Below are 24,339 nucleotides of genomic sequence, written 5' to 3'. Positions count from 1 at the left end.
CATCTGTGATACTGGCTCATATCTTTAAATATGTCCAAACATCAGGATGTGATAGTCCCAAATACAAAACTGTTAAATACTTAATATTCTCTGTACAAACGGAAATATAAACTAAAGTCTCTATAAAAAAGAAAAATGCTTTCACAAAGACAAAAATGCCATGGACCAGAACAGAGCCCCCCTTATGTGCAAGCTCGTCTTGTATAAAATGTATGCATGTTGCCTGTCAGAATGAGCTCGTCCCCACAGATCTTCAGCTCTTTGTCTCACAGCGGCCCACGGATGACTGGTGGCTTCAGCTCACTGCCTTCAACAAGCACCAGTGTGTGGGAAAGCCTAGCAACAGAGGGTCAGACCTTGTCAATCAAAACACAGGGAGCGACTAACGGGTGAGCCCCACCCTGGTGTCTTGGGGTTGGACTTGACACACGTTGGAGGGGTCCTGGAATCCTGATCGCAGTCTTTGACTTTGGAGACTGAAGGAAGGCCTTTGGGATGAGGAAAGCAACGCTGCCACTATGCATGAGTTAGCAATTTAATATAGTAGTATAATGGCCTTACAATCAATCTTGTGAAACTTAAATATTGACTATGTGTCAGAGAAATTGTAAATGACTTCAATGGAAATGTTGAGGTTTTAGTTAAATGTTTGTGGCATTGGACTGCTCTGTAATATAGATTTTTCAAATATTTTGACCCCTGCACGTATGTTAATCCTTATAGGGGCCACAAGATCACATGGCTCACAAGCTAATGTGGGCTCAAAAGAGCGACACAAGGTTCATTTGATGACTATCATGGAAAGAAGAGCGCAGTGTAGGGAGTGCAGCACTGATGGAGACGCGGCAGGGTGAATCCCCTCAACTGGTTTCTAAACTTCTGATTGAGTCTATGTTTTGGGCAAGAAGCCAGACATCTAGCAAGCGTTAGACTAACTTCCTTTTATCACATTAGAGCAGCAGACAAGACCCAACTGGGAACTGTGACTTTAATGATAAACATTGGTCTGTCCCCCACACAAAAACAGCATGTGATTCCCTGGGTTTCTCAGAAATGGGGGATTTTTTGTCAGGAAAGCAGCAAACTAATGCAATAAGCCTAATAAGAGCAAAATAATTTGCTCATGGAATCTGGCCCGAATTTCCTGCAGAAGTGTCAAGCTCTGAGTCAAGGCTCCACTGTTGAGGTGCAGCTATCAGAGCCTTTACAAAGGGAGGTTGTGTTGAGTGTGGCAGATAAGACAAAAAAAGACGCAGAATCTAATTTAACACAAAAGCTCCGACTACAATCACATCATGTGGTCTAAATGTGTCCAAAGAGTGACCAGTGGATCTCTAAGATGAACTCTGCCATGAACTATGACCCCCGCTACGGCCCCTCTTTGGTGAGATCACTGCGAAGGGCCTAATACTTTGTGAGATAATGCAGTAATCTGGACCACAAGAACCTTGTCTTCCTTGAGAAAGGTTATTTGAAAGTGCCTGAAAAGATCCAGTGAAAGAGTGAAATACAGCGGGATTAGCAACTTCAAAAACGGTCTGTCTGCAAATCCCACCATCATTGCCTTTCTCTACAACACCATCTTTAAAGAACAATCAGCAGAACCCTGAAGGATTAATTAACCTTACATGTTTGTTTATAAAATTCATGAGCGCTCTTATTTTGTGTCATTTGAAGCAATACTCTGTGCAACTGTTGGAAAGACAGGTTTGATAAAGGGCCAAATTCTAGAGGAAGTTAGTCCTTTCATACACACTAAAGTGGGCCAGCAGTGCTTTGTTCCCTGTCTTGCTTTTTAGAGAGATGAACAGAGGCTGAAAGCTGAATGAGAGGCGGCAAGGAGTGCTACTTAATACCAAATCCTTTATTGTGCCATCTTTTGTGCGCTGTCACACGGTGAATGAATAGGACGGAATCTTCCTGCAGGCTAAGCTCAACTTCTCTATCCTAATTCTCCCCACTGCCAATCTGATAGTCATGAGCTGTGAGGAGGAAAAAGGGAAATCATTAGAAGACCCAAGCTGCTCACAGGTCAACATCAGAAAATTCCTTCATATTTTCTGTCTGCAAATAAACACTCAAACCCATCGACAGCTCCTTTTGGTTTTTGGAGCTCTGGTCTATATCACTCTCAGTTCCCAAAACACTCTCTACCTTCCCTTATCTCTCTCCCAGACCCGGCTCTTCATCCTCCCGTCTGTTCTGCTCCATGTTGGGCACGGGGCCCAAACCCTGCGAGCAGCTTCACCCGCCTCCCCACCTCGCTGCCCTTTGCCATTACTATCGCGCTGTATAAGAACCAGACCTTCTCGGACTGCACTTAGCTCAGAGGCTAACACTAACCAGCCGCAGATGTTTACATTGGGAGAGAAGGGGCAGCAGATGCGGTCTCACTCAATAAAACTTGCATCTCTCCCTTTGTCTCTCTCTTTTTCTGACGTTCTCTCCCTTTTTCTGCAAGTCTGCAAAGAGCCCAGGGGAGCTCTTTAGATCTGTGGGTGTGACAATCTTGCTCTCCGGCTTTATTTGTCTCATTCCCAGCACTCTCGCTTTGCTGTGAGTCACCTGGGTTTCCCCTTTTGATATAAAAAAAAGAAAAAGACAGTTCACTTTCCAATTTTTCCAACTGCCAGATACTGAGCGGTGAAGCTTGAGACTTGATTATTTTAAAAGCGAAGGTTATTTACAGATAGTTTCGGGAAGTGTTTTGTCTGCCAAGCTGCCTTTATTCAGGTGAATGTTAGCACACCTGAGTCCTCTTTATTTGAAAATAAAAAGAGACACAACCCAGGAGAGGAATTCCGGCAGCAAGAACAGACAGGAATATCTCCAGGTAACACACAGCAAACAAAACTCAGGAAGACACACCCTTAAGAAATTGATAGATTGAGAGAAATAGCAGGCTGAGAAGTGTTTGGCCTCATTATGAAAAATGAATTATGTACAGCAATGTAGGGCAGTGCTGAGATGAAAGGGAGTTTCTTTTTTAAATCCTTGTCACATTCTTTTGTGAAAGATTCCCCAAGTTGGAAAGTGTCAAAATGTTTCTGCGATGATTTTGTACAGAGGCAGGATGTGTGGTCCGATATGAGCTCATCTACAGAGTGACAACAACACTAAACAGCACGTAAACCTCTGACATTAAACTGCTCTGTGATACCTCCATTTTTATATTCTTAAAAACACTTTTGTCTCAACCTACTGCATTAGATGGTTAGAAAGTCAGCAGTGCATATTGCTAATAGAAGGCAGATTGCAGGGCTCTGCTTCAGTAATGTCCTGGCAGACAGCGAGCGCTTCAGTGGATCAGGGCTTTAGCCTGTAGGCCCTTTTCGGGAGGTCTGAGAAGTGGCAGGTCACTATATCGTCTAAGCCTACTTAAGAAGGAGCATACCACCACCTCCTGCAGTTTCACAGACCAGGGAGAGAGCTGCTTTGAAAACATTCTAGGAAAAAGAATCAAAAAACACACTGCTTAACATCCGACTAAACATGGCATGGCGAATCCAAGAACATAACCCATAACTGCTCCAACGATACTTGCTCTCTGTGCAAGCCAGATAACAACGATTTCAATATGAGCAAAACAAATCTCTGTGCAGTTTTATTTGATTAAAAAACATGGTGGTATTGGTGTTTGTTCTGCGATAGAGGAGCTTAGGGTAGCGTCTTGAATGCTTTTGTTTTAGACTGATCCCTACTTGTTTGTGGTCAGTTGGTTAAGCGTGGTCGAGGCTGTGTGCATTTTCTCAGGCAGAGTAACACAACAGTATCATTATGTGCCCAGTGGGAAGGAACCCTCCGTGAACCTCAGGGGGTTTTACTCTCCCACAACCAGCTGAGGGGGGTGGTGGGGCAGCCTGTATGCAGGCATGCATATGAAACAAATAAAGGGAGTGAATGCAATATCTGGTCAACTAGGCACACATGGCATTACGGAGGATGTTAGAGATCAGTGCAAATGTCTGCAGCCCTCATCCAAAACTCTCAATAAATGAAACATCAACAAAAGAGAGACCAGCGGCTTTTCCTGCACTTAACAAAAACATCTGATGTGCATTATTCCTGACAGAGCCTCAGACTGAGGATGAACAGCTTGGCTTTTTAATAGAATGAGGTTCCTCTGCTCTGCATGGCTGGTCCATTAACAAAACGCACTGAGGGAGGCAGTCAGTTGAGATTCGCAAAAGGTGACCAGAAACTCTGAATAACGTGTTCTAAACGGATGAATAACAACATCAGAATGTGGAGGCCACACAGTTATACCGTGTATCTGTACTTCCCTCTAGTGGCCAAAGAATTGGCTACTGAGAAGATCAAAACAAAGAATAATGGCAACATGCAAGGCGTTGGAAAAAAATAATGTTAATGTTAGAGAAGCACGCAATTATCCCTGTGTTTCATTTTCCCCGACTGCACAACAGCTGGTTTAAAATAGACCATAATAGCTTACACCACTTTAGAACAAGTGTCTGTAGTTATTTATAGTATAGTAATTCCAACTAAAAATGTTGTTTGTGACTGCTGGCAAAACAAGCTGGAAAGCTTTAATCAAATGCACGTTCATTTTTGTTTTTCTTGTGTGCATTTTGTGGAGAAACTTTATGTTATCCCACGAGTTATTATGAAACTATGTGATCCATGAAAATATCTTAAATGCTTCTTTGCTTAGAAATAACAGATTTCCAAATATGAAATAAGAAATATACATGTTCCCAAGATACTAAAGAATATGATTCACTTGTGCTTATAACATAAAAATAAAAACTTCTCAACTTGAAAGTTATACAGAACTTCAAACTCAAAAAAATAAATGTTAAGTCAAACACAGCAGGCTCAAAAAACAAATGTAAAGCATTGCATTTTATACAGTATATTACTTAAAGACAACACTACAGCACAAGCGATTGTATGCTGAATATATTTGTTTCACTTACCTTAATAACAAATTTGAGGGGAGCCATTGCAGTGAACACAGCAGCCAGCTTGTTACACCTGAAACAAGTGTATAAAGCCATACATTACACATAGTAGCCTAAAAACAACACAACATACAATACTGGTAGGCTGGTTTTAGTACATTCCTCAATAGAAAATAATTGTAACTGCATGATCATAGACAGACACTCATGGTATGTTGGTACTCCACAATCAACCTACCTTACTTCACACTCTACACTGAAAAAACTGTAACGTTGACTTTAATTAAATGTAAATGATGTCCACAGATTTCACAGAACTGAATTAAGTTAGTTGAAAGCAATATTATTAAGTTTAAATAAAAAAATATGAATATTATTGCTTTCAACTTAACTATTACAGTTCTGTGAAATCTGTTAACATAATACATTTAATTAAAGTCAACGTTTCAGTTGTTTCAGTGTATGATGTAATTCATGTTTTGCAAAGATAACTTGTAGGTTTGTTATAATAGTAACTACAGCATGATAAGGGTTCTCTAAAACACAATACACTGCCATGTTTCTAACAGTAACCTAAACAGGTTGCTTATTTTAATTAATTGAAGCTTTTATGTAAAGCTTAAGTGTCCTTATTTGTTGGATAATAAGGACACATATGATAATGTACATATAAGCACATTAACATAACAATCAACATAATCATTTTGTATTAAATAATGCATCCCATATATCCTGATATTTGAAGTTTAATAAAAAAGGCACATAGTTCCTTTTTTTATTTAACAAATTATCTCAGACGTGTTCATATCTTTCCTGTCTTGTTATTTACCATATTTATCATCAAGTATGCGCATTATCCAGCCATCAGTTCAAACCAGTCAGTTGTGAATAATATTTCCAGCAGCAGTGATAGCCAGATTCTGCTTTAGATAGTTCTAGTGTTAAGGATAATCTCCCAGTAGACAACATTGGGGACATGCTGGTGAGGATCTATAAAACAATTCACCAAATATTCAAAAAATCTCTTTCCAGAAAGGAAAAATCCAGAATATTAGCAATTATTAGCTAACACTGCTGGTTTACATTTTTTACCTTCATTTTTCTAATATTATTTATTTATACCTTAAGTTAGAATACAAAGTTTCGTCCAATTTATCTGAGCTAAAGCACTTAAGCCTCAGAATGATTGGAAGTTACAGGGTTAGTTAGTGGAAACGTAACGTAAAGATCTATAGAGTTAATTCACTCCGTACGGTCGCACAGCTGCAATACAAGAACAATCATTATTTACGTTACTAAGTAACACCTTAATGCTTCCAACCAATGCTAGTATTAACAAGTGTAAAGTTAATGCAAAAACAAAGATGGAATCAAACACATTTCCTTGGTAATACATTCTGTAAATTAATCAAAATTAGGAAAAGATCATTTTCATACCGCCACCAATTTTGAATGTTTGTCAAACGATGATGACGTCACACCATCGTTTGTGGTCCAACTACTGCAAAGCCAGTCGGACTTGGACCTTGACTTTTGGTTATGAATACACCGTGAAATGTAAGTAAGGTAGCAAGGCAACTATATGTTCTCTTTTATAAAGTAGTTTAGTGTAAATGTATAAAGTTAAGGTTTATGTTCTGCGGTGTAAACAATTTCCAAACTGACGGGAGAATGCGACTAGGACCCTTTTAGGACCCCACGCTCTGTGCGCTACCATGGTAACAAGTTGCGTATTGAGAGGGCCTGTATGAAACTTTTGATTCTAGATTGTCAAACGTGTATCTGAATAGTATTTTCTTTTACATATTATAGTCCCTTTATCATGTAATACACATTTGATATTGCTTTAGTGTGCTATATAAAAGGTGTATTTCCTAATGTGTCTAGTTTAGGGCAGGCAATACAAATAGCTTCACTATACCGAAGCAAATGTGATTCTGTAATATTACGTTGTCGAGGATGTTCATAATGTTAGCCTGCTCTGATTGAGAATTTGCAGCTAGGTCATGTCTCGACTCTCCAAGAAATCTCCATCTCTGTGTACGGATCTACCTCTGGACAACGCGGATATTTGTAAAAAGCTTGATTTGCTGAGGCAGCTCCTGAGATCTTGTTTTGGTCCGACAGGTAGACTAAAACAAGTCCACAACAACATCGGGGGGCACGTAGTAACCACCTCAACCTCCTCAGTTCTCCTTCCAGCCATTTCCTCCTCACAGCCTTTTATCAATCTGATAAAAACCTCCATTCTCAACCACGTTTCTCGTTTCAGTGACTGTGGTTTGTTCGCTGCCATTCTTTGTTTGTCTCTTATTGAGCAGGCAAAGCAGTCTGGTCTCAGAGGAAATGTGGCCATCAGAGTGAACAATCACTTGCTGGGTCTGTGCACCAGTTATCTACAAGGAGAAGACTGTGGTTGTAAAGTGAAGCTCGACTTCTGCAGCAGCCAGAGCTTGATCACATTGGCCCGCAGTGTTATCTCCAGCAAACCAACATGTGTGCTAACAGAGCCAGAGACCCTTCACATCAGCAGGTTGGCTGTACAGGCTTTTTTGCTGACTGTTCCCTGCAGCAGCCCAGGTATAGTCAGTCTTGGCAAAATAGTGACTGTGTCTGTTGAAGGCCATGGTGTGCTCAACTCAGCAGTGTTTCCAGGTTTATTGCTGGACATGCCTGATGTCTTTACTATAGATAAAGTAGAGAACCTGCCTTCAGATGCACTGCGCGTGGTGTTGTTCAGTGCTTCCCTTGCTGGGGACCTTTCTGAACTGGGAGATGGGATAATCGAGGTGCATCCAGGTGTAGACACTGACTCACAGATACTGGATCAGCTCCTGGAGCTCGGCAAACAGGTGGTTAAAGATGAGGTGAAGCTTTTTGTGTGCCAGAAGGTCATTCACCCAGTTCTGCAGCAATACCTGAGGAGTCATGGTAGCATAGTGATAGAAAGACTGGGAATCACTCTCATGGAGCCCCTTACTCAGCTCACAGGTAGGTGCCATACTTTATTTGAAAGGAATATCATTTTTAGAGCTGAAACTATTTGTAGAAAAACACATTTATAGTCATAATATATATTCAATAGATGGATGCTTTAATTAAGCACTTGAACAAGTAGATGCATTATTTTATATGCGTATTTGAAAATATTTTATCTAAATTTGAAACTTCTTAAATGCTACTTAATGTTATGAGATTCCTGCATTCCTTCGGGTGTGAAATTGTGGATGAACATATGTAAAGTGTACTGTCCAGGCAGGTATATATTCTACTGTTACTTTGGAGTGTTTGAGGTCCTCTTTACATTTTGTCCACTTTAACCAACAGGGGCTCAACCCGTGGCCACATTGCACACCACCATCCCAGCCAAGGCCTACGGGAGGGTGAGGGATCTAAGGATCAGGACATTTGGATCCAAGACAATGCTGCATTTACATCCTCCTGGAGAGTGTGCGATCTGCACAATGATCCTCTGCCACAGGAACGAGACCATGCTCAGTGAGCTGAAGGTAAGATACAGTGAGAAGTATGGATTGTAGAGAGAGAGAGAACTTTTCAGTCATTAACGCACAAGAATAGCAAACCAACTGTCTGTTATATTACTCCTAACATCAGATGGATCTCACGCCCACTAAGACTTGCAATCTCCTCTAGATATTATTCCGTAAATCAAAAATATGATTTATCCAATACAGCCCCATAAAGCCCATTGATGTGGAGTGTTTTCCTACCACAGCCAGGGGGAATGATTGAATTCTTCCACAGCACTATTGTGAAAAGCATCCATCAACTAGGAGCATAGATTATTTTTATAGGGTAATTTAAAAACAAATAATAATTGCATTTACGACATTGGCTTGGAATAATAATATGGTAATAACAATACAATTTGTCTATATAGCACTTATTAAAACCATCATTACAAAGTGTTTTACAGCGACCACATAAAACACAACAATAAAATGCAAAATACTGTCGTAAAATACTAAAAGAAACAGGGAAAGGAAGAGCAAACGAAAAACCAACGGATGATAACACAAACAGTGTTACTCAATAATTCAGAATAAAACATAAACCTAAAAATGGTAAGAAAGCGTTTCAATAAAAATAGGTATTTGAAAGAAAATATGTCTATTAATATGAAGCAAGTTTAACCAATGAACTGATGTGTTAATTTCCATGCGTCTGTCAAAGGTGGTGTGCCAGAAAACAGAGCATGTGTTGAGGCTCACCCTCAGAGAACCATCTGCTTTACTTGGGGGTGGGTGTACAGAGACCCACTTAGCTGCTTACATCAGACACAAGGTAAGAACCAAACTTGTATTTAATCTAATTACAAATTGTCACTGAGTTCTGATTCAAACATGTCTTGATAATTACATATTTTCATCTCAGAGCATGAATGAAATCCCAGAGACAGTATCTGCGCTAGGCTGCTCACAGACGGAGTGTCTCCTCGGCGTGGAGGGATTCTGTCGCTCTCTGGAGGCTGTTGCCGCGGCGCTGGAGCACGATGGTGGGAGTTCTTTAATGGATCTGACTCATGCCCACCACTGGTCTCACCCTGCAGATGTCCTGACAGAACACATGGGGGATAGCTTGGGCTCCTGTGGCTGTGGACTTGTGGAAAGTAGCCCAAATCAGAAGTGGACTTATTTCAACTCTAAATACCCACAGTTCTCACCTGCACCTCTGTCTGAAGACGCTTCTGTGCAGCCACATGTGCTTGACTCCTTCACGGCTAAACTCAATGCATTGCAAGTTGCTGTAGAAACTGCTAATCTTGCACTGGATGTGCGATATCTAATTCAGGATGTGAACTAGCAGAACAAGTATATTATCCATTGTGCAATTCTGGTTTCTGATGATCATGAGGAATGAATGGTGTTTTATATTTAAATATATATATATATACATTGTGAGTGACACTAGATGTAAGCATTGCCTTGAGTGAAAATCTGATTGAAACCAGGCATCAGTTAATGTGTTGCATCATCTGTGGACTTTTTATCCTACTTGTCAGCAATATCAATAATAAACACTGATTTCTACTATTAATGTGAAACGAAAACGGTAATGATTCTGGATTTTCGTAAGAACGCAGCCCCACACGTCCCCATCACCCTGTGTGACTCTTCAGTCGGTCTTATTGTTGCATCAGGTGAAGAAGTACAAACTGCCAAAGTAATTGATGGTGAACTCCAACACTGCCATCAAGTCCATTCTCATCTATTTCATTATAGTTTGTCAGTGTTATTGTATTTCCTTTTTTGTTTATTTATATTTCCTGTTTACATTTCTTCTCCTTTTTTAAAATGTTTTTTAAATGGTTCTATATTTGCTCCTATCTTAAAAATGTCTTCCTCTTACTGTTTATTTATGGACCATTATACCAAAGCAAATTACTTGTATTTGAAAGATACTTGGCAATAAAACTGATCCTGGTTAGTTTAAGCTGACACATACATTTGCCTTATTTCTATACATAGCATATGATATGCAATACTATCTGGTGTTTTTTTTTTTATTATTTAGATGGAGGTACAATGTGTTCATTTTACTATTCCCTCAACCATCTGGCTCTCTCTGGTGGTGACTTTTCTAACTGTCTCCACACTAAATGGACACACGAAACATAGTGAATATCTACATGAGAAGTAGTATATGTAGCACAGCACTGTAAATGTACTATCATCCAACGTTAAAAACTGCAGTTTACACGCTAACTAACCCTCAACACTTTATCTGCTGTAGAGCTATCAATAGAAGACTGAAGAGGCTACTAATCCATTGCGACTTCGGATAGATAATAAAAAATAAAATGCATGGAAAGGTTAGTACTGTAAATACTTGAAGAACAAGACACCAGAGCAGAAATGCTTTTCAGTACATTTTACTTGTTTTGTAACATGAATCCAAGGCCTTATCTGAAGAGCCTTTTGGGATGCTTTGTCAGTGGAACCTGAGATCAAAAAACTCCACGTAGGGAGTACTTAAGTAGTATATTTTAGGTTGGTGACGTGTAAGATCCCATTCTCTAAGCAAGAAAAACCATTATACAAAAAAACATTCCTAAAAGACAAACAAATATCCATAAACAGAAAATAAACAGTGTTGAGGTTCAGCCTTTTGTCTCTACGGGAATGAGGTGAGTTGGAGAACAGAAACAACACTCCCTGCTGGAGAAAAAAGATAACAGCTGGTGCCATTTTAGACCAACAGATGGGGGGGGGGGCAGGTCACACGCACTCCTGGAGTGCCAAGCGGGTTATCTGGAGATATTGTTGGGCACGAGGCAGGGGTACATGTAGAAGAACAAAAAACTCAAAGTACACCTACTACAATAAGACTAAAAGTGAGAATACACTTTATATGTTTACAACAGTGATAAAAGGCACAATAGCACAGTGTGTCATGCTTTACTAGTTTCCCTTAAATTAGCGTCAGAAGTTAAGTGAGTGAGCATTTCATCTTTCAGTCTGTGCCCACTTGGTTCAACAAGACATTGTAGCTTAATGCGTCAGAGATAATCAAATATCCATATCATATTGTCATTAAAGCCTATATTGGCTCTGGATCATGAGGTTTTTGCATTCAGAATATGTATGCGAAAATATTTGAGCATTTTATATTAAAAAGGAAACATATTTTCTTTTTTTGTTAATAATTGTTATCATTTTGTAAATTAAATATATTTTTTTTATCTAGGAGCAATGTGTGTCTCTTTCTAGGTTATGTTAAACCTTGTAGCAAAGTATGCTAATGCTATGCTATGCGCTAATCTTGAAACTGGGCCACCCATTGCTCGTCATAGCCAACCTTGTCTATGTGATGCTGGAAAGCAAACATAAATAAGGATGGCTTATATATTCTCAATAACGTTTGGCATTCTTAGATCAAAACGTTTTAACAAAGAGTTGTAAATGAATACCAAATGAACCGATCTTTTACATTTTCAAACTATTCAAGCAGATCATCGAGTCCTTAACCACTTTGGTCGGGGTAAAGCATAAGTGTAGCTGCTCTCACAGAATGGCATGTGTAACAAAGGACATTTTCTAGATACCTAGCTAAAAAATAAAACTAACACTTGAGTCTTCTGACAGTTCAATAACAACAGAGATTCAAGGTGGCAGTGTAAACAAAGAGTAGAGGTGTCAGTGTGTCTTAGATTAGATTTCTGTAGCACAACTGGAGTCTGGCCCCTGAAAAACATATCTATAATGCTACAGGTATAGAATTGGAATCTGGAAGCAGTGTTGCACACAATAATTTATTGGGCAAGCCATATACGAGCCTAAGTAACAACACTGCTTTTGTTCAAATCTACACACTACTCGAGTAAATACGTTCACGTCTAATGAAAATATAAAAGGTAGGGAGAAATAAAAGGAATAAAATATGAGTAAAGAAAAAAATTATAAAAGAGTAATAAATGTTTTTGGTTTGTACAGTAGGGAGTTAGCAAAATTTGGTGGGTGCAGCCCTTTGTTAAAAACTACAACATATGTTAAGGATTGGTAGTAATTACCAATGAAGTGTCATGTGTCTTGCAGCAGTCAGTCAAAACACCCATTTATTTTTTATCCGGCAAAATTGCAATATGCTCTGTTAAGATCTGCCGTTTTATTTTCATTCCTTTCTGGAGGCAAATTACATATGCACAGATCGAGAGCCAAAATGTAAAGATTGCATTATTACAACTCACTTCGAAACCCAAGTAAGATTTCCCCTTCCCAACGCTAACTCTGAGCCAAAATATTACGCTCTCTCCCATTTCCACCAACCAATTTGGCCTACATAATCTCAAAACTGCACTTCAAGGAGATAGGCGGAGGAGAGGGAGAGACAGAGAAAGAAGACTGTATTGGCTTTGAGTGTCTAGGTCCTTCCTGCAAAGGGGTGGGCGTAACTGGGGTTGGGGTGAGAGGGAGGGTATCTGGGTCAGATTATGGCGATAGATAGTAAGGGGCAGGGCGACAACGCTGCGGTGGCCCCTGCAGAAGTCGACCTCAATGAGCGATGAGGGCCCCGGCAGCGTAACTCACGGAGCTGTCCTGCCAGTTCCTGCACTCGCTGGATTGGGCGTAGTTCAGGAAAGAGAAGTTCATTTCCGAGCCAGACTTCCTCAGCTCAGCAACAGCCTGCAAAACAGCAACATTAGCACGTCAGGCAATAAGGATACAATGCGTCATTCTCTTGATAAACAATCATTTCGTTATTTAACAGTTCTCCAGGGCCAAATGACTGATAACTAACGCACTGACCCAAATATTTATTGTCCAATCCTTTCAAGATTTGATTCAAATACCTACATAATGTTAAATAGTGATACACCTGTTAAGGCTCTTCTTCTGTGGTACTTACATTTAGAAGCACTCCAATCGGGTGCCGCCCACAGATGGTGTTCCGGTACTTCTTCAAGTAGTTGGTGAAAGACATTGGATCCAGCGTTTCTATAATGCCCATCCCCTTCACAAGCACAGAAAAAAGGTCATCTTTTGATTTGTTTTGTTGTTAATGAATCATGTATACAATACTGTATCATTTTTGTTCTGTGTGCTGTGTGTTCAAGAAAACACACTTCATGATCGAGAGAAAACAAAACAGAAGTCTATGTCCATGTACCTTCTGACCTTCTGTGTAATGACTTTTTTTATTTGTAATCATCACATTTGAATTGAATATGGCTTAGTGGTTACCATTTTATCAAGATGCTCAATGGACCTGTGGATCTCTCCTTGAGATTCATCATAGTATGTGTAGCGGAACCGTTGACCTAAAAAAACAAACATAGTATCAGGAGAGACATGTCACAGCTATGACATTTAGGCAGAATTATCTTCAGATGACAAACCATACTCCTTTAAATGCAGAATAATATATGATAATATAAAATGAATGTATATTTCAGTGCTTAAATTTGTCGGCACCTACCCCAGTGGCAGAAGTCTGATGAGATAATGAAAAGGTTGGAAGGGTCTGCCAGGTACTTGCTGAGCAGTTTCCCATATTCCTGCTCCTTGGATTCACTCAGGGCTCCCACGAGCACAGGCACGATGCTAAACTCATCTTTGTGGCTGCAACATCACAATATTGAATTAAAAACTTGTCAACAATATCTGCACCTCACTGTCAAAGGTCTCTCCCATGGCCATGGGTAGAAATCAAATCTGCATTAATACAGGTTTATTTTTCATCCATTATTGAGACTAATGACAAAATTCTAATCATTTTGCAACTACTGCTTTAGTAAACCAAGAAAATGCCTCCTGCCAGCCCTGACAGAAGGCTGTATCAATTATGCACATCACACTTTCCAGGTGTCCCTGAACCAATGTGATTCTGAATGCCAGTACGTTTTGAATGACAATGAAAGAATGAACAGAACTACACAATGGTCTCAGTCTTTCGACTGATCCAGGTGACACAAACATGACAAAATATGCTGCAATGCGCTAGCAAAGACAAGAAAGGAGACTGCAGGCAAGTTAACATGGATGTAAATAATGCAAGATTTAAAAACTGGCTTTGCAAATATGACAGCTAATTAGGGCAATTGTAGGCACAAAAAAACAATTACAGAGTCACACAAGGAGGGTGATATTCTGGGGGAAAAAACTATAAATGTACCACTTCTTTTTGTAATTCTGCAAGGGGAAAAAAACACCAAGACTAGTAGAAAAAAAGAAATATTCTCTTAAGTTATAAAGGGAAAACAATTAAGTTAATTTCCAAAAGTTGGATCCATCTCATCATTCTACAGATTCAGACGGTATATAGGGATGGCATACGCCCACATAAGTGAAGAGGTGTAACAGTATGGAACATTATGGACAAAATCATTTTATCCAAATTAATATGTTGTTTTTTTCTAAATGGGCCTAATTCACAGTCATGTATTTTCAAAGTCTCCGTAATTATTCTTGATTGTACCTACAATGGCCCAAATTACACCTTAGTATAGCAAATGATTTAGGAGGAAGTAAATGCATTCAAATCATTTGTTAGAGCTCAAGAATACACCCAATGTGTTTTGTTGAGAAACACTGAATGTAAATGTAAAAGTGTTTGTTTAAGAAAAAAACGTGACCCTTGTCTCTGCAAATGCAGTGTCGATTATTTGGTTTCAATGAATGCCACTCCTATGTGCATTACCTCTCCATGGCTTTAGCAGTGTAAGGCAAGTGCATTTCAATACTGTGCTCATCTTCATCTGTCTGCAGACTCATCCGCTCAAACAACCCAGTTTTCCAGAGGTCAGCATAAACTGTAAAACAGAGGTGAGTTTCACTTTAATTTGTGCATGTTATAACGACCATGTCTACTGATCAAGTCATTGTTTTGAGCCGCACACAAAATTACCTCAGGTATAAGAGTCTAGCTTAAAAAAAAACGGATTATTGAAACCCTTTATCTTAATAGTGAGGGAACTGCCTGGATGATCAAAAAAGATGTTCACCTCCAAAGGTCTGCACTTTGCTCAGGTCAGCTTGACTACATTCTACACTTGACAAACCTGAACTGTGTCTATTCTTCCTACTACATGACCTTATAAATACCTTCCTATATAATGAACCTGTTAGCATGTGTTAAAATCTGAGGTTGAGCAACAAACACGCACACAAAAAACAGTCACAGTTACAAATTCATGAGTGAAAACGTTGAATACCCTTCTGGTCGATTCTCAGGTCATAGAGAGGTGTTCTATAGATCTCTGCCGGTGACAGGGCACAGCGGGAGAGGGGCACATGGTGTGAAGGTCCCAGGATGAACACCCTACGACTGAAGGGCAACAGGATTTTATCTCACTCACTCTATTCACAAAAGGCACACCACCAGCACTATATTTTCTTCTGTCTAAACTCAAATCTGTTCACTCTTCCGAGGGAAATGTAAGATAAGACAAAGCCTTTTTTAAATGCAAGGAGAAAAAGAGATGAAAACCGAATGACTTACGTAACAGAGGGATCAACCTGCTTGTAGGCATATGCTGCACAAGCACCACAGTAGGTATACCCTGCATGCCTGCAAAGAAAAGCATGTACAATTCAAAGAAGACATCAAAGATTTATTTTTGACATATGTTATTCAATGTTTGCTTACGGTGCTATGATGGCTCTAGCAGGTCTGGTGGAGGACTCTGCTTTAGACAGCCAGCCTTCTAGTTGTGCATTCAACTGGGATCCTGAAAAGGTAGAAAATACAAAATAATTGTATTTCAGACCAATAAAAAATAACTACATTTAAGGGACAGCATCAAAAACAAAAATTGTATACAATCAAAATGAGATTTTATTGACAGAGTAAAGATGAAGGGATAGCTCCCTGGGAAATTAAGGTAATATGTCACAGTAATAATCCCTGATGGATAAAAGTGTTGCAAAAGTGGTTGGTGTGATATTTAAAAAACAAGTGTTATTTTATTGTTAGTGGAAAACTGTAGAACATTGCAATCATACACTGGACCCTTAAGGAAATTGTAGTCAAAAAGCATAAGTTAATGTGTTCTTGCACAGTTAAACAACAAAAATAAGCTTGTCAACACTCTCTACTGGAAAACACTACAATTGTTAGTCTATAGAAGGTTTCATGTTATTACAACATGAATTAGTCATAGCTTACTAACGTATATAACTAAATCTGCAGGAAAAACCAACAACTACTATCATTGTTTTGTATAAATCGAAAAAAGATAGTTGTGATGTGGGAAGATAATGTTATCTATGTTTTCAGATGTATTGTATGGAAATATCATTGTTCATTTGTAACAGAAACATATGTACGAAACATCTGTCGAATACTGTTATTACAAACAATGCAGTACCGCAAGCTTAAAAGGGATAAACAGGCAGACTTTCGACGTCAAATACCTATAAACAAGCAGATAGCTAGTGAAATGGGGGAAGGGGTGCAACATGAACCTTCAATTTTCTGCCCTGCCCTTCCAAGTCCTTTGTTTCACAACAGCGAACATTTTGCTCCCAAATTCAGAGTAAGAGACTAACCAGACCACAATACCAGAAGCTCAAGTTAAATTGTAGCTATTTCGGGGAATCTCTTACTATAACCAGATGGCAGCTAGGCCAGGAAGTTCTGCAAAATTAGCCAAGTTAGCTTTTGTTATGTAGAGAATATTTAATTTATTGTCAAAATGCTGAACAGCTGATGTGTCTGATTGTTTTGGAAGATTTCCATCGACCATCCGAGGAGGAGAAGTGCTGAATAGGCTTAAACCAACCGTGCACTAAACGGGATAACAGAGAAGGGGCAGTCAATAGCAGCTAATGTTAGCTACTCGACTTTTCATCAAATGGATTAGCGTTACATTTATTACATTAACAGTCATCGTCTGCTGTGACAAGCGTTTCATTAGACAGTTTTTGATCTTAAGATAATGAAGGCAATGCAAAATAGAGCCGACAAAACCAATAAACCATACTACCATGAAAAAAAAAAAAAAAAAAAAGCTAGCACACAGCCTGCTAACACGGACGGTGCTTTATTGACAGTTACCCGATGCAGAGTACCAGCTCCCGGCGTGACTTGCTTCTCTGCACACCACTCGGTTCGACATCTTGGTTCCCAAGCTGCCTATCTTGGTTTGCTTAACTTTTGTCAGGCGAAAAAAAGTGAAATTGCAAAAGCCGATGTCTACTAACCAAGAGGAAAAACAATGCCAGCTAGCAGACTTGCTTGTAAAGACAAAGGGCAGTTCGACTGGAAAGACAGCTAGCTGGCTAACAAGCTCAGTTTCCGTCAGCTGGCCGTGGTGTTGTAACCGGTTGATAAGTTTGCCGGAGAGAGCAGCTAACGTCACCTTTTAGACAGTCTGTCGTTATTATTATGCAAACCGAAAAGGCACGAAATACAAAACCTGTATATTGTGCAAATATTGTACAGCCAGAAAAGCAGTGACAGAAAAAGCGGCTGTCACAGACGGAATCAGAGGATTCCTTGTTTGTCTGTGTGAAGCCAGGTGAGGGGCGTCGCTGAAACTGTTATGGCAGTGACGTCAGAATATCTTGATTGGTTAATATATTATGCAACAGACAGTGATTGGTGAAAAAACAAAGAGGCGTAGCCGTTACTAAGATGGATGTTTGGTTACGAAATTGCACTGCCCGTAAAGTGAGCGGGTCCAGTGGTATTGTACCCGTTCACCTCACAGGCATTGAGGCATTTATTATGTGCGGAATGCTTTGTTTTTGATGTGGTCCTACCAATAAAGATCCTTTGTATTGTATTGTATTGCATTAGTATTGTATTATAATGTATGTATGTTTGTATACTATTGCAGGACTGTGAACCGTGTATCAATTAAAATACTCCCTTTAAAGGTTATGAAATGCATTTAAATAACGACTGCAGAGAGAGGCTTTCATATCCTCTCAGAGTTTTGAGCAATTATTACGGTAGTAGGCTAGTTATTTGCGATAAGAGGTTAAATGTGTATTTAGTTTCCATTTTTCATATAGTAATTCCTGTAAATTACTTTGGAAATGGTAGTTTTATTATGTATCCAGTAGGAGGCGGTAATGCAACGTCTGGATGCCAATCGCCTCAAAAAAACAAAAAGAAGGAGAAGAAGACATCTAGGTACACAAGGGAAAGCGGAAGTTAGGTTTGGATATGTTTTTGTTGCAATGAGACCGATGAGCATTGGACTTACTGGTACATATGTTGCATATGGCTTGTTTTATAAAACCAAGACTTCGGATTGACCGAATTATAAATGCTATTTGACCCTGCCCTCATTTAAAAGTGGCTAACGTGGAGTTACAACTGGCGAGAACGTGATAGTGATATCGGCCAAAACAATGGCAAGTAAAAGCAAAGACAGCGGCGAAGTTATTAAAAACTACCATAAACAGGCGTTTGAGTATGTATCGAAGGCATTGAGGATCGACGAAGATGATTCAGGTCTGTTCAGTGTGTATGAGTTATTGTGTGATGTGTTGTGTCATGTGACAGCTTGTAACAAAACAACCGCTTTCTGTTATGACAGGAGCGAAAGAGGAGGCTGTGCAGTGGTACAAAAAGGGGATTTCTGAGCTTGAAAGGGGGATTGCTGTAGAGATCACGGGACAGGGTGTGTTAAAACAAACATAACTCTCAGATGTCCACAGTGTGCAGTGTTGACATGATTTAGCATTATATTCCCATGTGTTTTCAGCAGGAGAGCAATATGACAGAGCAAAGAGACTTCAAGATAAAATGGTCACAAATCTCAACATGGCAAAAGAAAGGCTCACTCTGTTAGGTAAGCTCTATTGTTCTTGTTGACATCCTAAATTCTTGACTTACTTTTTTTTTAGCAAATTGATTTGGTTATCTGAGCTGATACTGAAGTTCAATGCTGTTCTTGCTTCACAGAAGCAACAATGGCATCTAAAAGGAGGAGCGATCCACTGAAGTTCTCCAATCATGGTCTTCCACAACCAAATCCTGTGCCTAAAAGCCAGCCTGCAGTGCGAGGTAACATCAGACCCTCCACTGTAGTTCGCCCACCATCCAGACCCACCGATCCAAAGGTTTCAAATTACATTTAGTCGTCGAGTTGTGTGTTACTTCAATACGTCTAATTCTGATGAAGTGTGTAATGTTGTTGTCCCTTCAAAGGTGACCCCACGGGTGGGAAGACATCAAAATGGAAAACCCACAACTGTGAAGCAGCCGGCAAAAAGGGATATGAAAAACTTCAAAAATGTTGACAGCAAACTGGCGTCCCTAATCATGAATGAAATTGTTGAAAGGTATTTGCAAGCAATGATAGAACAACACCTGCCATTTCAGCTGTCCGTATAAAATGTCCTCCTAAAAAAGCTTTCTGTGTTCATTGCAGTGCGGCATCAGTATCTTTTAAAGACATTGCAGGACAGGTACTGGCCAAGCAAGCACTCCAAGAGATTGTCATCCTCCCTGCCTTAAGACCAGAGGTGATCACTTGTGAAAATGTATCCTCTGCTTACACTGATCCTAATCATTTGAGATTTACTAACAACGCTTTGTCACATTTTGCCATCTAGCTCTTTACTGGCCTGAGATCTCCGGCACGTGGTTTGCTTTTATTCGGCCCACCTGGAAATGGGAAAACAATGCTGGTAAGCACTCGATTAGAAGCTGTGTTATAATGATATGTTGTTGATGGTGTTGCCTCGGTTTTATCAGATAAATCACTGCCTTTTGCTTCCTCTCACAAGGCCAAAGCAGTCGCAGCAGAGTCAAACGCCACATTCTTCAACATCAGCGCTGCCAGTCTGACCTCTAAATATGTAAGAAAGCTCAATATGCCTGGAGTACGTTTCCAGACTTACCTTAATGCAGCCTAGGATTTATTTTAACCTTTTCTTTCCTCACCATTACAGGTGGGAGAGGGTGAGAAGCTTGTTCGAGCCCTGTTTGCAGTTGCCAGAGAATTGCAGCCCTCTGTCATCTTTATTGGTTTGTATTAGTCTATTTATTGACCAAATGTGCTCCGGGTTATCCCCCCCCATCTGCTGGTCATAAATAAACCTCTATTTTTGTTTTTCCATTCAGATGAAATTGACAGCTTGCTGAGTGAAAGGAGGGAGGGAGAACACGAAGCGTCTCGTCGCTTAAAAACAGAGTTCCTCGTTCAGTTTGATGGGGTAAGAGCCACATGTCAAAGTGAACCGGCTCCAGAGAGTTTCCAGTGGAGTTAAGCAAAACAGTGCTTCTCTGTTTCAGGTGCAGTCAGGAGGGGACGACAGGGTGCTCGTAATGGGAGCGACCAACAGGCCTCAGGAGCTCGATGAAGCAGTGCTGAGGTAAATGATGAAACTCCACACCCTGCTCAATTATTCAGTTTTCATCGGTTACAAGCTCAATAACAATATTCCTCTTGTGTAAATATTACAGGCGCTTTGCAAAAAGGGTTTATGTGGCATTGCCGGATGCAGAGGTAAACACATTTGAACATTCATCACAGTTCATTACTATGATCAGTGTCATCTTTAATATTGCAACATATTTGAAAGTGAATGAACTTATAGGATTTAACTGTCGTCCCTCTAGACAAGATTAACACTGCTGGAGAACCTTTTGGCAAAGCATGGGAATCCACTGAGCAAAACTGAGCTGTCCAATCTCGCAAAGTGAGTTTTTCATATTACCGTACCCTTGCAACCTTTCATTTATGTGTGTCCATGTGCATTCATGTATTCAAAATTCCTGGATTTGTAACGTGACAGAAAGAGCGACGGATATTCAGGAAGTGATCTCACGTCATTAGCCAAAGACGCTGCGCTCGGACCGATTAGAGGTAACGCGTTGCATATTTGTACTGCTCATATATATTTCAGGCTCTACATCAACTCGGATTCTATTTCATGTATAATTATCTTCTCTTACAGAGTTGGGACCAGACGAAGTCCGAAGAATGGCTGCTAGTGAGGTAATGATACAGTTCTCACAACACAAAAGACGTTTCTGAAGTGTCATTATGTAGCAGTATTTATAGTAATTATATATTGCTTGTATCCACAGATGCGTAACATCAAACTCAAAGACTTTGAGGACTCCCTGAAGCGCATTAAGCCCAGTGTTAGCCCGGGGACTCTTGGCATGTACGCCAAATGGAACAAGGATTTTGGGGACACGACAGCTTTTTGAACTTTCTTTTGGTTTTCACTTGTTTGAAAAACTGTTAATAAAATAGCAGTTGATTGCGCAAGGGTACAAAACATCATAAATGAACTTATAAACAACAATTAAACTCTTTGCAGGGGGATAAATCTATAATGTGTAAATATTATGACATTTGGAAACCCTTCCTGTTTTATGGGAACACTTTGCTAGCAGGTTTCTGTACTTTGTCCTTAAACACTCTACACGCTAGAACTTGAAATTTCATTATTTATTCCCAAGAATGTCCTGCAAAGTTACAAGTGGTCTTTCTCTTGCCTCAGGAGGGCAGCAACTTACTGTAAACCCTGATATAACTACCGATTTAAATAATGTTACCCCCCCCCCCCCATTAGTAACATGATGTACATCATATTGTACATACATGTTGATGGTTTAATCTCTCCGTGCACACTCATGAGTGATAACAGTCGAGGGAAGATTTGGGGTGCATTTGTAATATAACTTTTCTTTCCACTTGCACTTATAGTTTGAAGAGAAAAATAAATAAATTGTATTTGAAAGTATGAGACCCTAAGGAATCAGAGTTATGGCAACGGCTTCCTGCTTTCCCCATGCATCAATAAATTCATTTGTGGAAATATCCTCGGCTTTATTATTTCATTTTATTTCCTTCTTGCTCTGTTTTTATTTCCCATCTCTCCATTCGAATACATTTTCTTCTACACATCCTCTCACCTGAAGGTAGATGGTGCTGCCGCTCCACCTGTTACACGACTCCTTCCTTTTGCTCAGCTTGCATCTATAGGCAGTCGATATTTTGCCTGCAACCACAGGTTTGTGGAATGCAGTAAACTTCTATGAATGAAAATAAACTCCATGTTCTGCTGTGTTGAAGAACACACCGTCCAGCATGAGTGTTGGATTTGATTTAGTGTGAAGTTTGCGTCAGATAGTTAACACTTGTAGAAGCGCCTGCATGTTGTGTTCATGTACTTACATGTAAGTGCTTCGGAGAAAATCTCAGGGTTGACAAGTGAAGCTACATTATGCTGCACTGATTAATAAGAAGACTGAAGTTTGGATGGGTTACCAGCTGGTATTGCATGGCTGAGTAAATGCTTGTGGTCAGTCATGGAGATTTTATTTCAGTGCACTCCAAACCTTTCCACTGAAAAACTCAACTTCAATCCCACCTCTCTCCCAAAGGCCCTTCCTATGGTCAGCCGGTGGTGTTGCCTGTGGTTAATGTGGCACGGCAGCTGCATCATCCCTCCCTGCAGATGTTTACAGACTGCAAATGCAAACTATTTCTGCGATTAATAAAACACATCTCTGAGTTTTATTTCCACACAATTAGACGGAATTAAAAAAAAAGGGGGGTTAACATTCAAACCACTGCTGCAACCACACCTACGACTATTTCTTTCCTCAGGGGAAAGATGTTAGGTGGAGTGGGTTTTTAAAACTTGTCATGACTGAAGAGCTTCTTTCACGATGCCAAACAGGAATTGAGAGTGTTAGGGATTATGGTTTAGTCATCACCTTTTCCCCCCTCCGTTTACTCTTCCCTGAGAACATCCTGCACAGTAAACAAATGGTCTTTATGAGAGACTTGTTGCATGAACTTTCATCATTTTATTCTCACAGCTTCCATGTCGGGATATGAAATCAATGCCTGCAGGTGGTAGAATGAGTTTATCACCTCATATCAACATTCTTACAAGTTATTACTTTTAATATCACCTGTAATTACAGTAAAGAGCAGTTATATGTACAAGACAGAATTTCATATTTCAAGCTGACAGAAGACAGAGCATTATTGGTGGTTTTAAACCTTGGAGATGATTGACAGCTTCCCTTTTTGGGTGCGTGTCAGAGGCCCACACCTCCACAGTGGCTCATTGATGCTTCGACCACGACATCCACTCAAGGGAAAACAGAATAGGTGATCATTTGATACCTCCAGTGAAATAGCCCACCCTGTAGAGAGTAGAATAATAGTCAACACAGTGAGGACCTCTGACTGACTGAGCAAACAGTAAGAGTGTTTCTTCAAGTGGCCCATTATGAAAACAGCATGTGGATGGGAGGGTTTTGTTATAGTGAATGCATGTGTCTCACTTCAATGCTGCTGGGATCTTTACGTTTATGTAGGTAGCAATTAGAAACAGGACATGTACTATCAATGGTCCTGCCTTACAGTAATATATGATTGAATACAGTACGCTGGCTGTGTGCAGCAGCATTGTCGGAGAAGGGCTTTGAGCTTGGCTCTTTTTTAAGAAAAGCCTGGTTGTAAATTGTTGAGCTGCTGGAAAGGTACTTCCTTCAACATTTTGGATTTGGCCCCTTTATCACCCTTATTTTGAAGATGTGGTTGAGGGCTCACAGTGGAAAGCCTTCAGGGCTGAGTGTGTCCACTCTCCAGCACTGGCTGCTACTGTTCCCCCGGCCTCAAAACACCCAATACATAACTTTATTTACCATGCAAGTGTTATCTTTCTCCCTCAGGGGAAGCTACATGCCGAGTCTAATCTTGTATCCAATGGCAACATCTGTCTTTTATGAGCAAATTCATTTAATTTAGCTCTCTGTTTATTTATGGTGGGTGTGTTGGTGAGTGTGTGAAAGTGGAATAAATGGGCTGCATAAATATGAACATATATGTGAAAATGGGTATATTTATACTAGGTCAGCCTTAGCCTGGGGCAATAAGGAAACTGTGCAATCAAGATCATGTGAAGTTGACACTTTGGATGGAATGGATATTTTAACATTTTGGGAAATTTGATTATTCACTTTCTTG

The 24,339-nt window shown here is 39.9% G+C and overlaps 4 protein-coding genes across 6 annotated transcripts in view; 2 read left to right on the top strand and 2 right to left on the bottom strand.

Annotated features, from left to right (window-relative positions):
• slx4ip (SLX4 interacting protein) overlaps positions 1 to 6,433 on the bottom strand; it is a 32,036-nt gene extending 25,603 nt beyond the window's left edge. The window contains exons 1-2 of one of the 2 annotated variants that reach the window (XM_034152692.1): positions 6,360 to 6,433; positions 4,938 to 4,995 (exon numbers count right to left, since the gene is read on the bottom strand). In XM_034152692.1, coding sequence (XP_034008583.1) covers positions 4,938 to 4,964 — 27 coding nt within the window. In that variant the 5' untranslated portion in view covers positions 4,965 to 4,995; positions 6,360 to 6,433. Of the gene's footprint in view, positions 1 to 4,937; positions 4,996 to 5,751; positions 5,816 to 6,359 lie in introns of those variants that run through there. The other variant, XM_034152693.1, reaches the window with a different exon arrangement.
• Positions 6,434 to 6,882: 449 nt separating this feature from the next.
• On the top strand, positions 6,883 to 10,381 carry mkks (McKusick-Kaufman syndrome). The gene is made up of 4 exons (XM_034152691.1): positions 6,883 to 7,913; positions 8,250 to 8,431; positions 9,117 to 9,227; positions 9,318 to 10,381. The coding sequence occupies exons 1-4, from the start codon at positions 6,929 to 6,931 to the stop codon at positions 9,744 to 9,746; spliced, it is 1,707 nt and encodes a 568-aa protein (XP_034008582.1). The 5' UTR covers positions 6,883 to 6,928; the 3' UTR covers positions 9,747 to 10,381.
• Positions 10,382 to 10,799: 418 nt separating this feature from the next.
• On the bottom strand, positions 10,800 to 17,894 carry memo1 (mediator of cell motility 1). Its single transcript, XM_034152695.1, has 9 exons — positions 17,439 to 17,894; positions 16,029 to 16,110; positions 15,882 to 15,950; positions 15,595 to 15,707; positions 15,081 to 15,192; positions 13,860 to 14,002; positions 13,625 to 13,701; positions 13,290 to 13,394; positions 10,800 to 13,066 (listed from the first exon to the last, which is right to left on the bottom strand). The coding sequence occupies exons 1-9, from the start codon at positions 17,497 to 17,499 to the stop codon at positions 12,935 to 12,937; spliced, it is 894 nt and encodes a 297-aa protein (XP_034008586.1). The 5' UTR covers positions 17,500 to 17,894; the 3' UTR covers positions 10,800 to 12,934.
• Positions 17,895 to 18,514: 620 nt separating this feature from the next.
• Positions 18,515 to 22,175, top strand: spast (spastin). Of its 2 annotated transcripts, none has more exons than XM_034152588.1 (16): positions 18,515 to 18,845; positions 18,931 to 19,014; positions 19,102 to 19,185; positions 19,299 to 19,456; positions 19,545 to 19,678; positions 19,768 to 19,861; positions 19,952 to 20,026; positions 20,126 to 20,197; positions 20,291 to 20,366; positions 20,463 to 20,554; positions 20,634 to 20,713; positions 20,805 to 20,847; positions 20,961 to 21,040; positions 21,137 to 21,207; positions 21,299 to 21,339; positions 21,432 to 22,175. In XM_034152588.1, exons 1-16 carry the CDS (start codon positions 18,743 to 18,745, stop codon positions 21,555 to 21,557), a joined length of 1,413 nt encoding a protein of 470 aa, XP_034008479.1. In that variant the 5' UTR covers positions 18,515 to 18,742; the 3' UTR covers positions 21,558 to 22,175. The 2 variants fall into 2 exon arrangements, with proteins under 2 accessions (XP_034008479.1, XP_034008478.1); XM_034152587.1 differs by having other exon boundaries at positions 19,099 to 19,185.
• The last annotated feature ends 2,164 nt before the right edge of the window (positions 22,176 to 24,339 follow it).

Source organism: Trematomus bernacchii, unplaced genomic scaffold (genome assembly GCF_902827165.1).
Source record: "Trematomus bernacchii unplaced genomic scaffold, fTreBer1.1, whole genome shotgun sequence".
In the NCBI taxonomy this organism is placed as follows: domain Eukaryota; kingdom Metazoa; phylum Chordata; class Actinopteri; order Perciformes; family Nototheniidae; genus Trematomus; species Trematomus bernacchii.
This window is presented reverse-complemented; position numbering and strand designations above follow the sequence as displayed.